This window comes from Sander vitreus, chromosome 20 (assembly GCF_031162955.1).
Source record: "Sander vitreus isolate 19-12246 chromosome 20, sanVit1, whole genome shotgun sequence".
NCBI lineage: Eukaryota > Metazoa > Chordata > Actinopteri > Perciformes > Percidae > Sander > Sander vitreus.
In genome coordinates, this window is record NC_135874.1 from 3,308,342 (window position 1) to 3,323,307 (window position 14,966).

Consider the following 14,966-nt stretch of genomic DNA (forward strand, 5'->3'; position numbering starts at 1 on the left):
TAACTGGACTTTGAGTTAATCTAAGAATAATCATTTGAAACGTTAAAGCAGCACGTCAGATATTATATGAAAACTTATGTGCACCAGTTCGTATGATATCTTACGGAATTAGGCGACTGCCGGCGGTCTTTACAGTTAAATTTAACCGACAAAAGGTTGCTGGGAGCCAGGACACAAACACACATTTTCTGTCTTTTGTTTTCCCCAGGCCGCAAACTCCGCTTTTATGAGCTGCCAATCAATTGGAGGGATTATTTACATCTGTGCTTTTTCTGCTGTCAGCCAAAATGTCTTCTCATGACAAAGTTTTATGCAGATTGTATGGAATGCATTTCATTTCACACAATTTGTAGTAAATGAGCTTCCAAAAACACTGGTGAGTGTCCTCTCCTCCAAGATGATCCCACATAAGCAGAACGTCACATGTTCAATTCCAGTCAGGGACTTTTATTTCAATTTCAATTATTCAATTATTATTATGTCATACTATCATAGTAGAAGTAGTAGTAGTAGTAGTAGTAGAAGTAGCAGCACCCAAAGTATAAGTTATTATTGTGACTGATGCAACAGCTTTCACCAGCTTTCACAGTCCTGATGGAAAACAAAAGTACAGTATGGGTGATGTAATGGGAAACCCCTTTTACTGCCATTATAAGCTGCTGACTTACAAATGAAAGCAGCACTGAGCAGAAACGTGCACCACTCAAAGACACAGCAGCTTGTGTGAAATCTTTCAAACTGGAGATGAAACTGTGGAAGACAAAATTTGGGAGGAGGGACAGCAGGAGACCTTTAATAGAGAATAACAACAACAACGATGGTAAGACTTTTTTATGATTATGAGTTGTCTTTGTTTGCATAGCTGAAAGCACGAGTGAGCTTCTTCTTACTTAGACTATATCCTCTATAATTACTAGCATCTCTCTTCTTAGTGTAGAGCTATACTTCAATACAGCTTGAAAAGGTTGGTTAAATATAATTGTTAATACAATGTTTTTTAAATGTGTGAATTGTACAGCATACAAAACTAAGTTATGAAGTGTTAAATTAACAAAACAACTGAGAAACAATAGAGATGGCACAGAAAAACAGAAAAAAACAAACAGGTGCAGTAATGATGATTTAAAAAAGTAAAAATGCCACAAAAAAACCCCTGTAGGCTATACTTTTACTGGGACTCCTCTTCTGATTCACCCCTCTGAAAACAGGTTTATTGAAGTGTGTCTCAAGATGAGATTTAAAAGAAAAAGACAGATATAAAACGTAAAAACTGTTACCAATGGGGGAGCCAAATCAAAGTGTTGGAGGCAATATTTGAGAACTGTGATAGTGCCGTTCAAACCGGACCTTTTCAAACTGCTGCGTAGCCTCTGGTGATAATATCAGGCATGTCGGGGCAATTCCTGTGTACCTGAACAATCGTGTGACCTAAATTACCCTTGAGGTGTGTCGGCGTGCAGAACACACACAGCGTGCAGAACACACACAGCGTGCAGAACACACACACACATTTGATCCTCTCTTCTTTGGAAAACAAACTGTTATTCTGCTTCATGACTGAGTATAAAATCAATGAATGGCAGCCAAGAACTCGATGGATGAACCAGAAATCAGGAGTAAACTTGAGCATAGATTAAAGGTGCTGTAGGTAGGATTGTGAAGATCCAGGACGTAGCCAAAAAATGGAGTTAGACACCCCCCCTGGCCCTGATTGGTGCATCTGAACAGGGAGCTGTGGGTTTTTGCAAATCTCACTACAGGCTGTAAGTGGAGACAGAGGAGCTGGATTTTATTTTTTTTTATTACCTGCTTCATGTAGTTCTACTGGAACATAGGGTCAGTTTCAGCAGATATGACAGAAAGGTAGTTTTATAAGGCTTACCTACTGCTCCTTTAATAGTGTGCATATTTTTTTTAAATTCTGTGTATGCCCATACATAAAACAAGACTAGCACGTTAACATTTTTATAATTAGGACTAAACACAGGACTAAGTACAGCTGAGGCTAATAAGAATATCATTAGTTTTGCAGGTATTTGGTCATTAACCAAATAATTTGATAAAGTGAAAGTTTAGCCTGATGATGGCGCTAGATGAAAGGTCAGAGGACCACCAAAGTTTTTACAATTAATTATCTGTGGGAGTGTCTGTACCAAATTCCATGGCAAATATCCATTATGGATTAATCTGCTGATTATTTTCTCCATCAATGGATGGATTGTTTGTTTTGTAAAAATTCTGAAAATAGTGAGAAATGTTTGTCACAGTTACCTAGAGCCCAAAGTGACACCTTCATTTATGTTTTGTCCAAGCAACAGCCCAAACCTCAACATTATTACTAATACATTAACATTATTAAAAGAATAAGCAAATCTTTTGGAACCATGATTTTTTTTACACGAAAAACGATCTAATTGATTATAACTAGAGTTGTCCAATAATTGCCAACATACATGTATAATGTATTTGTTTTAAAGTAATATTTAGGCCTATAGTGTTCTAAACTATAACAAGTTTTTTTTTTTTTTTTTTTTTAATAGAAAACCAACAGGATGGTACCTGTTGTGACAGCGTTGTGGCTCAGAACAATTCCAATAGGAACGAGGAACGACACCTGCAGAGTGAAGAACAGATCAACGGTCAGCCGCTAGCTGAACTTCTGGGTGTGGCCCCTGATGCTGACCACATACACCTCATACTAAGTTCTGTGTCCCAGCGCTTCCCAAATCCACCGGTAGATGTGGCCCAGAACCTCCATCAGCACCTGTTTAATGTGCAGGAAACTGTGCACAAAGAGCTTGTGAAGCTGGGTCCCCTGTTGAAACCAATGGGGTTGATGGAATGTCTGATTGAAAGCTACCATCGTCACACATTTGAACACCTCGATGATCTACTCAACAAAATCAGCTCCTCCAAGAATTTCTTTACGCTGATGATGTGGCTCCGAGATACATATCTGAGGTATCTATCTCTGCATGTTTACCTACTGTATCTTTCTTCACCTCAACTGCAGAGGGCACCGGGCCTTTATTTTAAGCAGGCTTATAATAGAGACAAGCCTTTATATCTAATTCACCCTGTTCAGGCTGTTCTTCTCATGAACCATTATAGCTCAAAAAGTAAAGAGTATGTGTTCCATGTATTTATCGCTGTATGCACCACAGTAACTACTGCTGTATAAGAACTTATTATTTATGAATAAAATATTTGATACAGATGTGACACATGCAGCTGCCCAGTTCTGATTTTGATATTTGTGGTACTTTCCCAGTCAAGAGCCATGTGGTCAGTCTGACCTGCATGAAATGGATCCCATGAAAACAGTTGACATGCTGCTGTTCACAGAGTGTGCAGCAAAAGCAAAGGACAAATTGCTGGAACATGTAAAGGTAAGAATACTACCTACCTCTTATAGTGTTTGGGCTGCTTATGCTTATATTTGGTAGCACAATTCAAACAGCTCAATTGTTTTAGCCTTCTACACCTTTTATGAGGTATTTATTCATGTGTGTCTTTGTGTAATGGAGTCATGGAAGTAGGTTAATTCCCAGAACACAACACATCACTGTGGTGACAGTATTGTGGTTACTTGGTAACGGGGCATCTACATGAGGAACATGAAAACAAAAGAATAAAATAAATGAAAGCAGCTGTAACAAGGAAACCCCCAGAAATCTCAGCATATGTCCAAGTAAACACAGATATTATGGCCACTACTTAACCTATTAAATTAACATTTAAAGGAACTTTCTGGTATTTCAAGAAATCTAACCTCCCAGAAAGATGCTTGATATTCTGAAAGCTTGTTGTTGACCGTACCAGCTAGCAGCCTTTTAACCTCTCCACCTTAAATGTGAATATTTTTAACATATGAATGCTTTAAAAACAATATCCCCTGGGGAAAAACCATGGATGTATTAAGAGAACTATGACATGCTGCTTTTTGGATGCTTTTATATAGGCCTTAGTGGTCCCCTAATACTGTATCTGAAGTCTCTTTTATATAGACCTCAGTGGTCCCCTAATACTGTATCTGAAGTCTCTTTTATATAGACCTTAGTGGACCCCTAATACTGTATCTGAAGTCTCTTTATATAGACCTTAGTGGACCCCTAATACTGTATCTGAAGTCTCTTTTATATAGACCTTAGTGGTCCCCTAATACTGTATCTGAAGTCTCTTTTATATAGACCTTAGTGGTCCCCTAATACTGTATCTGAAGTCTCTTTTATATAGACCTTAGTGGTCCCCTAATACTGTATCTGAAGTCTCTTTTATATAGGCCTCAGTGGTCCCCTAATACTGTATCTGAAATCTCTTTCCCGAAATTCAGCCTTGGTGCAGAATTACAGCCACTAGAGCCAGTCCCACAATGAGCTTTCCTTAGGATGTGCCATTTCTGTGTCTGTAGCTTTAAATGCTATTGAGGAGGAGAGAGGGGGGCAAGGTGGAGGGTGGGGGTGTGGCCTTGACCAACTGCCATGCTTTGCTTTTTTACAAGCCATGGGGCGTTTCCCAATACCAAGAATGCAAAGAACAGACTTGTATTCTTGGGGAGAACGTTCTTGCTAGTTGTACCTGGAAGAATGAACTTGCAAGTTCACAAGCACAGAAAACACTGTTAAGAGTTTGAGACGATGTGTTCTTCCTGTTATTGCTCAACACCTCCAGCACAGAGGTTACCTGCAGGGCTCCAAAATAATAGCTAGAAATAAAAACCACAACAATATAACCACTTTGTATTAAAACAATCTCCGGACAAGAAAACCCCCATAATGCTACAACTATTGCAATAATATTGAAAAATAAAACTTATTGAGCTTTAATTTTATTGTTTATGGTTTAGCTCAAACACCCCTTACTTATTCAAAAGAGTGGAACATGATCCCTACTATTATTAGTGTATAAGTCAGTTTAAATTAAAAAAAGAGTATGCCTATGCACTAGTGTGTATAGGCATACTTATTTACACTAGTGCACTAGTGTGTGTGTGTGTGTGTGTGTGTGTGTGTGTGTGTGTGTGTGTGTGAAGCTGCGGTGTGTGTGTGTGTGTGTGTGTGTGTGTGTGTGTGTGTGTGCTTGCTTGTGGAGTTTAACTCCGAAAAGACAGCTAACCACAGGTTCCCGTCAACGGCGAAATAAAAACCTCTTATTTACGGGACCGGTCTAAAAGACCTCCGGCTTCCAGCAGGGTCTCTGAGCGTGACTATCCGAGCGACGAGCTAGCGGCCCCGGCAGGCGCAAGCTGGCGGCCGCCTCACTTCATGGAGCTCCGAAAACTCTGGAGCTCTGGAGAACTTTGGAGCAAATTGTCAATTCGGCAACGATTTGTGCAAGACTGCCTAGATAGATTCGAAATCTAAACCGTTCATTTATCGCCTAAAAATGTTCTCAGAAGTGAATTTAGTGATGAATAATTTCTCTATAGAAACAAAAACGTTTTTGGGCTGTCTATGTACCGGAAACCCGACCATCATTGAATGCCAAAATGAATGTTGGGATACGGGTACTGCGAAGTTCATACAAGTTACCAACCAATGCATCCTCGGTAAAATGGGCGTGTCAAGAACATTTCCGGGAATCTTAACTGTTCTTGGTGAAATGCAAACTTGTGTATTGGGACAGTACTTTGGCAACACGAGATGACGTTTCACAGGGACACAAGAACACAAGTCAATAGAAGAACACAGATTGAGAAATGCCCATGATGTCTCTCTCTCTCTCATGGGTGGGCCAAATTCTCTGGGCGGGCAAAGCAGAGAAAGGGGAGGTAACCTTTCCCCTTATGACGTCATAAAGGGAAGATTCCTGATCGGCCCATGTGAGCTTTCATTTTCTCAAAGTCAGAGCAGGATACCCAGGGCTCGGTTTACACCTATCACCATTTCTAGCCACTGGGGGACCATAGGCAGGCTGGGGGAACTCACATTAATGTTAAAAAAAACTCATAAAGTGACATTTTCATGCCATGGGACCTTTAAAACACATTTTAAAACCATTTAAAACCATACATAAATTGTAGAATAATGATAAATAACCAGTGTTGGGCAAGTTACTTTTAAAAAGTAATTAGTTACAGTTACTAGTTACTTCTTCCAAAAAGCAACTAAATTAGTTACTCAGTTACAAATTCTGAAAGTAACTAGTTACTTTAGAAAGTAACTATTACTTTCAAGTACATTTTTAAATGCTCAAATGTGACCCCACCTCCACCTACCCCTCTTTAATGAAACTTAAAATACATGTGCATGTTCAATTATTTATGATAAATCTGAATATTATAATGAAATGGACACTTAATACAATACATTATTAACAGAAACAATGTACACAACTCTAAACTTTTTTAATGTTGCTGTGGGACAAAGTGAGACTAGCCTCCAATCAAATGCCATGTATGTAGATATTATGTTTATATAGTGGATCGATACAAATAACACAACACCTCAACAGGCCACAACTGGGCAAAATGAAATTATGCTTGTTAAGCACTATACCAAAAATAAATAACAAATATATACACTCTTTGTAGTGCAAATAATGTAAGTGGCCTGATGTTTTCATTAGACCCATAGTATGTCTATGTCGACCCAGAATCACACTATTGTTATGACCATATCAGTGTTATCTTAGTCTCGGTTAAGTTATGAAGTGAGTTGCAGTGATTTGAAGTGAAGAACAGATGAAGCTTATTTTCTCAGAGTTTGACTTTTATTTATCCAACACATAATTTGTTGGCCTACTTTGACGTCACAAAATGGTCATTATGGTATATGATTACAAAACTTCGATGTACTGAGAGAGGTTGATAACATACAGATATGTTGCCGTTTCAGATTCCTAATATGGGTCTAATGAAATTAAACACAACTATAATCAGTTGACTTGTGCCACAGGTTGAAAGAGACTGTTTGTGCTGAGATAGGCCTTCACATTCTTCGTATGAGATGGCCCACAACAACAATGATAAATGATCACGTTTGCGCATGACTGACGTGTTTCATTTTTATATGGTATTTACCCCCAAAATGGAATAAAGTGTTAAGTGGGGTCATGCCTGTTTGTTGTACATCAGTTAGGTTTTGGTATGTGAGGCAAAGATGAACCTACTTTACTGTTTCGAGGCTTGCATTTGCCCATGTTAAATTGTGATATCACCAGTGGTGTATATATATTTCTCTCATATGTTAACCTGTGTTAACTTAGACTAAAACTCCAATATATAGCTAGAAATCCCAAAGTCTTTGCATTGGTCTGTAGTGTAGTGGTATAGACGACGTAGAAGCTAGTCTGTCAACTTTTTTTTGTCCATGACATCCAAGGTTCGTTACTCAACCTCAGCCAATCATCAGCATTTATGCACTTGTGTCGTGCACTGCCCACTAACCAAGAAAGAACAGTAAAAAAAAAAGTCTTTGCCTCTCTGCTCAGACTCAGAGATCTAGTTGGTCTGATGAAAAAAACAGCTTCAAATATAGTAACGCGCCTCATTTTTGGGCAGTAACAGTAACAGCGTTATTAAGATGGGAAGAGTAATCAATTAGATTACTCGTTACTGAAAAAAAGTAACGCCGTTATTTATTATGCCCTTCACTGATTTTTGTTTATGTCATGCATTCATCCAGAATTATATTCATTTTTAAATTACTATGTACCACTAAAACCACACTTTTTTTCTGCTGATAATTTGTATTTCTACTACTTCTAATGGATTTATATGTGTCTTTTTGGTCCACAGAAGGAGGTCAGAGGGATCCTCGAGGGAATCCTGCAGCATGAGAGAAGCACAGAAGCTTACGATGAACTTTATCTGGACACTATTCAGGTACTTATTAAACCAGATACACATATCATAAGGAGTGTATGTTGTTACTGTGAGAACATGGGGAATGATTTGTGTGTGTTTGCATATATTTGTTTATTATTACTCTATTTTCCTATTAATTGATTTGTTTGGTAGTTTTTTTATGTATTTCTATTTGATTTGATAATAAAGTCTCTTTTTGAAATTATAATTTCTTTGCTTTTTAGAATTGTTTTGTTTGTTTATTGGTTGTATAATAAAATTGTTTCTTTTTTGTTGTTGTTTCTCTTTAAGTGCATTGATGCCATGCATAGAACAGCACAAACAATCAGCCAAAAGCTCTCTGACTACGTGCAGGAGGTTTGTTTCCAAGAGCTGGCGATGTTTCTGAAGTGGTGAGAATAAGCTACAGATTTCTACAGCAGACTTAACATAAATCTCACCAATTAAAGGCAGTATGTTGCATTGTTAACGCTGCATATATTCTGTGATTTGTAGCTACACCACTGTGCAGACTGAGAAGAAAGCAAAAATGGACAAACCAGAAACAAAACCCGTCTTTAAGACTTTGAACAACTGTAATAAACTCAAGTAAGTATTTGCCAAATATTAATTCATTTCAAACTTGTTTCTTAAAACATTGCAATGCAATATAGAAACACAGTTAAAACACATGAATCAGGACACAATGTAGGTAGATTAAAGACTTGATGTGAGAAAATAAATATGATGATGTTGTTTATGATATTTCTTCCCAGGCAGTATGTCCAGACCAAAGCTAAAGGCACCCTTCTCAAGGAAACCAAAGACCATAGCGTCTTTGAGGAAACCGTGGCAATGCTTGAAGACATGAAGCGTTCTACTTTGGATCTTCTGATGACAATCGTAAATAACACTGCAAAGGTAGCTGTTCAACTTAGTCACAAATGTAGGCCTGCTGTTTTCTTATTTCAAAAGGGGCATACATTTCTATTGAGAAATGTCTCACTCATTTGAATGTTTTGTTAAATCACAGAGCCACCTTAAGAGATACTTCAAATCAGACAACAAGGAATTCTTCCTCCTAATCGACGAAGTAAAGAGTCTTTTCTCTGAGCTGTCATGCTGTCAGGATATAGGCCTACAAAAGGTATGTAAAAATCTGAGCTGGGGGGGGTTGGGAGGTATCAACCATAGTACATAGTATCAGAAAATATATGATCTCTGAATAAATTGTAAAGACTTTGCATTATTTGCAGCATTCTTTCCATATCTTTGTGTCTAAATGCTTTTATGTTGCTCTGTTCTTGCTAATATTTGACCAAAACTAAACAGTCTCTCTCTCTTTGTGTCTCTCAGAAAGTGACAGACGAGGCCTACAAGCTCATCGCTCACGTTTACCTAAAACATCTTATCCTAAACAAACGGAGCAAATTGAGAAGGTGCTGGAGTCCAAATGTTGGACAAACAATCGCTGAAGATGCAGAGATTCTTCACGACATCTTCTCTGTCCTGGTGAGATCAACGGACTGCTTGTTAATGACATTCATTCATCAGCAGCTGGATCAGATCTTCACTGGTTTCAACATAAATTCCTGACCTGTTTGTGTTGTGTTGCATCAGGCTCCTGATGTCCGACAGTGGAACCTCATGCTGCTGAAAGTCAAAGACCTGTTGGAGTGTGAAAGCAGCGACATGACAAAGCTGACGGTTGGAAGCATGCAGATAGACTGTTGCACATGGAGGTAAGTCATTCTTAAGAGTTTGTGTTTACTACATAGACAGTAAAAAAATAATAGATGGAGCCTTAAATTTGCATTACTTTTAAAATTTGAAAAATAAATGGGACCATAATTTACAAAATAAACATCACGCTGTATTGAAGAAGACTTGAAACTAGCGATTAAGACCATGAACTCATTCTGAAAATGTTTACAGAGGTACTAAGGAATTTCCCCAGTGTGGGATTAATAAAGTCTATCTCTTATCTTAAATCAGGTGAGAAGTAGGCTACTTTCCCCATAGACCTCTATAGAAACTGACTCCTTTTTGCAACCGCATGTGTCGCCCCATGCTGGCCATTAGAAAGAATGCAGGTTTAAGGCACTTCCTTAAGTTAGTGCATCTCACTTAACTCTTCCTGGTATGCTATGCTATGTTTAGACAATTGCCAGATGAAGTCTTAGCAATTATACTGAAACTGTTTAATAAGATATGGAGAGAAGGTGTTCTGCCAGATAGTTGGAAAAGTGCTTTGATACTGCCTTTTGGTAAACCTGGTAAAGACATGACTAATGCAGGAAACTACAGGCCTATAGCCTTGACTTTGCATATGTGTAAATGGATGGAAAAGATGATTGGATATAGATTGACATTTTATTTAGAGCAAAGGGGACTCTTGAATAAATATCAAAGTGGATTCCGTAAAGGAAGATCTACGGTGGACGCTTTAGTTACAGTTAGCAATGAGGCAGAAAAGGCGGTTAGTATAAAAGAGGTCATGGCTATAGTGTTTTTTGATATTGAGAAAGTGTATGATTCAATGTGGAGAGAAGGTTTGTTGATAACATTGCATAAAATGGGTATTGGTGGAAGGCTATATAACTGGGTATTGGACTTCCTGTCTAACCGAACATTCTGTGTTAAAGTTGGAGATGCTGTGTCGGATGACTTCAGTATAGTAAATGGTGTTCCTCAAGGTAGCGCTATAAGCCCTATTCTGATTAATATCATGATAAATGATATTTTTGTAAGTGTTGGTAGAGATATTGGGTCATCACTCTATGCTGATGATGGGGCTATATGGAAAAGAGGGAAAAACGTTAGACATGTGACTAATAGAATACAAAGTGCTATATTAGAAGTTGAAAGATGGTCATATAATTGGGGTCGGTTGCAAAGTCATGTTATATGTTCTTTACCAGAAAGAAAAGGATTAATGATGTTCAGCTTACATTGTATGGACAAAATATGGTAAGAGTGAAAGAGTTCAAGTATCTTGGATTGTGGCTTGATGAGAAATGTGTATGGAGGAATCATGTTAAACAGGTTGAAACAAAATGCAAAAAGGTACTGAATCTCATGAGGTCCGTTTCCGGTTATCATTGGGGAGCAGATAAACACTCTCTGCTTGACCTTTATAGAGCCTTAATACGACTGTGTATTGATTATGGATGCATGGTTTATGGAGCAGCAGCCAAGACTATTTTAGAAAAACTGGACAGAATAGAGTTCAGAGCTTTGCGACTCAGAATAGGTGCAGTGAAAACGACCCCTACTAATGCGCTACTGGTGGAAGCTGATGAATTGCCACTATATTTAAGACGGTCTAAGTTGTCATTGGCATATTGGGTCAAGTTAAAAGGATCTGGAGAGGAACAACCTACAACAAAGGTTTTGTGTGATTGTTGGGAATATGAACAACAACGGAAAGGTAAAGGATTTGGTTGGCCTATTAATGCAGTTGCAGAAGAGTACGGATTAAATAGCACTATGGACCAGCTATTGTATGGGGTAATGTTCCTCCGTGGATATTTCCTGTGCCCATTGTGGACGTGAAGCTACTAGAGAAGAAGAAAGAATGGAGTGAAAGTAATGTGGATAATATTGGATATTTGATTGAAGATTATGTGAGGAGGTACTATTACAACTATATGCTAATTTTTACAGATGGATCTAAAGATCCAGGGAGTGAACATGTAGGTTCGGGGGTGTATATACCTGAGTTTAATGTAGTTATATGTAAAAGAATTGATGATAAATTATCTGTATATACAGCAGAAATGGTTGTTATTATTTTAGGGCTACAGTGGATAGAGGAGGTGAGGCCAGACAGAGTTGTCATTTGTTCAGATTCTACTGCAGCCCTGCATAGTTTGAATTCCAAACAAACGGTGAGAGATGATCTATTGACTGAAATGTGTACAATACTACAAAGAGTTGGAGTTGATGTGAGATTTGTTTGGGTCCCTGCTCATGTTGGTGTTGAGGGGAATGAAACAGCAGATGGGATTGCAAAGACAGCGTTGACATTAAAGGATGGTGAAATACTGAATGTTCCCTTTGGTAAAGGAGAGGCCAAGTCATTGATTAGAAAAGCAGTGAGTGTGGTATGGCAGAAGAAGTGGGACACAGACACTAAAGGGAGACACTATTACAGCATACAGAAATCAATTAAGGTGAAGGGTTTTAAATGGAAATGTAGAAGAGATGAAGTGGTCTTTTCAAGATTAAGGTTTGGACATACTGCCTTAAAATCTACGCTCTGTTTCATGGCAAAATGTATGTCTGATAAGTGTGAGGTCTGTAATGTTCCTGAAAATGTCGAGCATGTCATCCTGAAGTGTAGTAAATATGATTTAGAGAGGGACATCTTGCGTGACAAGATATATGAATTAGGACGGGGATGGAATTTAGCGGGGATTTTAGGGATGGGTAAGGACTCAAGGGAGTGCTGCAAAGCTCTATTTAGTTTTCTTAAGTCTACAGGATTAGATTGTAAAGTCTAGTTTTATTTTTTTTTTTTTTTTTTTTTTTTTATTATTATTAAAATGTAACCTGAAGTACTAAAGCCTTGATATTACACACTCCGGTACAGTAGGTGGCGATATGCACCTAAACAAGAAAAGAAAGAACTCTTCCTGTTGTTTTGTCTGCAGCGAGGACCTGGAGCTCCTGCCCAAACTGCTGCAATGGAAAGGTCTCTCTGGATGGGAGGTTAGAGAGGTGCTGAAGGTCCTGGAGGACCTCCCTGGATATCAACCCACACCCAGACCCAGATCTGTTTTCTGGTTCGGTTGTCTTACTGGCTAGTAAAGGCCGAGCTGCTCTATGAAGAAGATCAACTGCAACAAGCAAAGAGGTTCGGGAGTCATGAACATTTTCAGATTATTGGAATCCTGTTCAGCCCACTCTCTTACTGGTGTCACTTCTCAAATCAAATCTGTAGATAGAGAAGCAGACTTGTTACACAAGGGTTTTATAAGCTATGACACAAAACATTAAGTCTTGTACAAGTGGCTGCTCATGTATGAGTTTGCCTAAATGTCACTGATTTCCTTTCCAGTGTTTTCGTTTCAGGAAACTAGATATTTTAATGCAAAACGAGAAAATCAACACATACTGTGTTCCAATGCTGCAGAAATGCTAATATGCTAACCAATGCAGTTTATAAATCTATTTATTTTATAGATTGTTTAAGTTGTTTACGTTCTAAATAATAGTGCACTTACTTCCTTGAAAATGTGCCTGTTGGTAACAGCCTGGCTGTTTGGCTTATGGAATTGTTGCTTTCTGGAGAGCCGCTCATCCAAACAGCTACACACTCAACACTGCTTCCTAGGGTCCTGAGCAATAGCTAGCATAGCCGCGTCCCTGAGCAATGCTAGCGTATAAGTGTCATTTGCTAACAGCTAGCTATTTGGGACCAGGCTATTTCCAGGAAACAAAAGCATTCATTCTGAAAGTTACATTGCTGATTCTTGAAATGTTTGAATTTTTGAATGCACTGTAGCGAGCGACGGAGAGCGGGCTGTACCCAGCATGCCGTTCAGCGCTGTCAAAGTTAATAGGGGTACCTTTTCAACACACTACACAGTGTGTACATAACACACTACTAATACATAGGTCCCGTAGATCTCAGGAGCCTGTTCTCGACACTGCACTTTCTCGGGTTCTAAGCAATTCCCTTCGCCAAGTGTTGCTGATCGGATAAACGCTTGTGGGGAAAAGGACAGACAGAGAGTTCTTTCGTTTTAGTTAGATAAAGGTGGATAATATTTTTAGGACAATTTACATATTTATGAATGTTTGACAATGTTTCACACCGTTAACAGGGTTTAAATTTGGTTTTGTTTGCCTTTACCTTTAAGAGCTAAATATTTTATAAAAGGGAAAAAATGTTAAGCTCTGAGAATCAAAAGATAAGAACAAATAATTCAAGTCAGTAAAGGGAAACGTTTTTTGGCCTGCTATGCAGTTACAAAATGACTCTTCTTTTGTTTAAAATCCTTAAATGTTCTAGTACTTTCATTTGCTTTTTGTGCTGGAGGTAGGCTACTAAACGTCAAAGAAATGGAACTACACTGATAAACACTGTCTAAACACTTATTATTATATACTGAATTTTACTTGAATAACTTGTGCAGAGTACTTGTTGATCTATTTATCTTCTAAATCAAGGTATATCTGTGGGTTTTACTGTGATTTCTGCATGTTAAACTTATAATAATGCATTCCAATGAAACTACTGTGTTGGTTTACGGGTTTTAATTCCCTCTTTATTCCTATTGCAAAGACGTGTTTTCTGCTTTAATGTAAACAGTTAATGGTTTTAAATTTTTTGGAAGCTTATAGACCGTGTTAAAGGGACACAACAAAGGAATAAATAAAATATTCAACCAAAAGTCAGATTTTGGCTGCATGTTCATTATACCATCACTAGATGGAGACTAACATCAATTAAACAAATTGGGACTTGATGGGAAATTGTTGCTCCACAACACTGACACCACTGACTCCTACGCAAAACAGATCCCAGAACAGTGGTTCTCAATCAGTCGGAAGGGGTCACAAGATTAAATGTATAAGAGTTATAAGCTTTTTAATCTGTCCAATCTACATCCAATTCCTTACAAACTCTAGACTGTTTCAGGCCGTTCAGGTTCTTTTTTAAATTAGCTGTTTTGAATGTCCTTTTCTTGACTAACAAGTCATTTTAATAATGTTTTTATTACCTAACCAGTTAGACTTTATGCTTTTGTAACAAAACATGGTTAGATAATAGCCAGGGGCGGGGCTAGAAGGGGGACACAGGGTGGCATGCCAATGCGTGCCGGTTAGATTTGTGTTCGACTTGATCCTGACTTGCTCCAACGTCATGCACACGAGGGCAACGATAACCTCACAAGATCAAAGCAACCGCAGTTTTGAGAGCCAGGAGCTGCAGTTGCTTTCCACCGATGACCAACAGGGCTGCCAAGGGTCCCAAAGTTAAATTAATATTAGTCTACCAAAGGGATCTACTAGGACCACTGAAATTCTAAAGAATGAAAACCACTGATTTACATAAATTATAATCCTTCAAAACTAAATAAATAGAAATAACCATTTTGGACTGGTGGCCAAAGACCAAACCTCATTAGATTAGGCAGTGAGGGAAATTCATTCTTCAATCAAGGCCTTT

General features: G+C 38.3%; 1 protein-coding gene across 1 annotated transcript; it reads left to right on the forward strand.

Annotated features, from left to right (window-relative positions):
• The first annotated feature begins 606 nt into the window (after window positions 1–606).
• LOC144535240 (exocyst complex component 3) lies at window positions 607–14,191 on the forward strand. Its single transcript, XM_078277576.1, has 11 exons — window positions 607–820; window positions 2,541–2,961; window positions 3,272–3,389; window positions 7,739–7,825; window positions 8,099–8,199; window positions 8,303–8,395; window positions 8,563–8,707; window positions 8,820–8,933; window positions 9,143–9,298; window positions 9,407–9,528; window positions 12,442–14,191. The coding sequence occupies exons 1-11, from the start codon at window positions 745–747 to the stop codon at window positions 12,593–12,595; spliced, it is 1,587 nt and encodes a 528-aa protein (XP_078133702.1). The 5' UTR covers window positions 607–744; the 3' UTR covers window positions 12,596–14,191.
• The last annotated feature ends 775 nt before the right edge of the window (window positions 14,192–14,966 follow it).

What these genes read in the sequence shown, in the direction of transcription:
- LOC144535240 (XM_078277576.1), top strand. Translation starts at nt 745, where the DNA reads ATGAAACTGTGGAAGACAAAATTTGGGAGGAGGGACAGCAGGAGACCT. An exon ending in TTTATCTGGACACTATTCAG is followed by an intron (nt 7,826 to 8,098) that starts GTACTTATTAAA and finishes TTTCTCTTTAAG; the next exon opens with TGCATTGATGCCATGCATAG. An exon ending in ACGACATCTTCTCTGTCCTG is followed by an intron (nt 9,299 to 9,406) that starts GTGAGATCAACG and finishes GTGTTGCATCAG; the next exon opens with GCTCCTGATGTCCGACAGTG.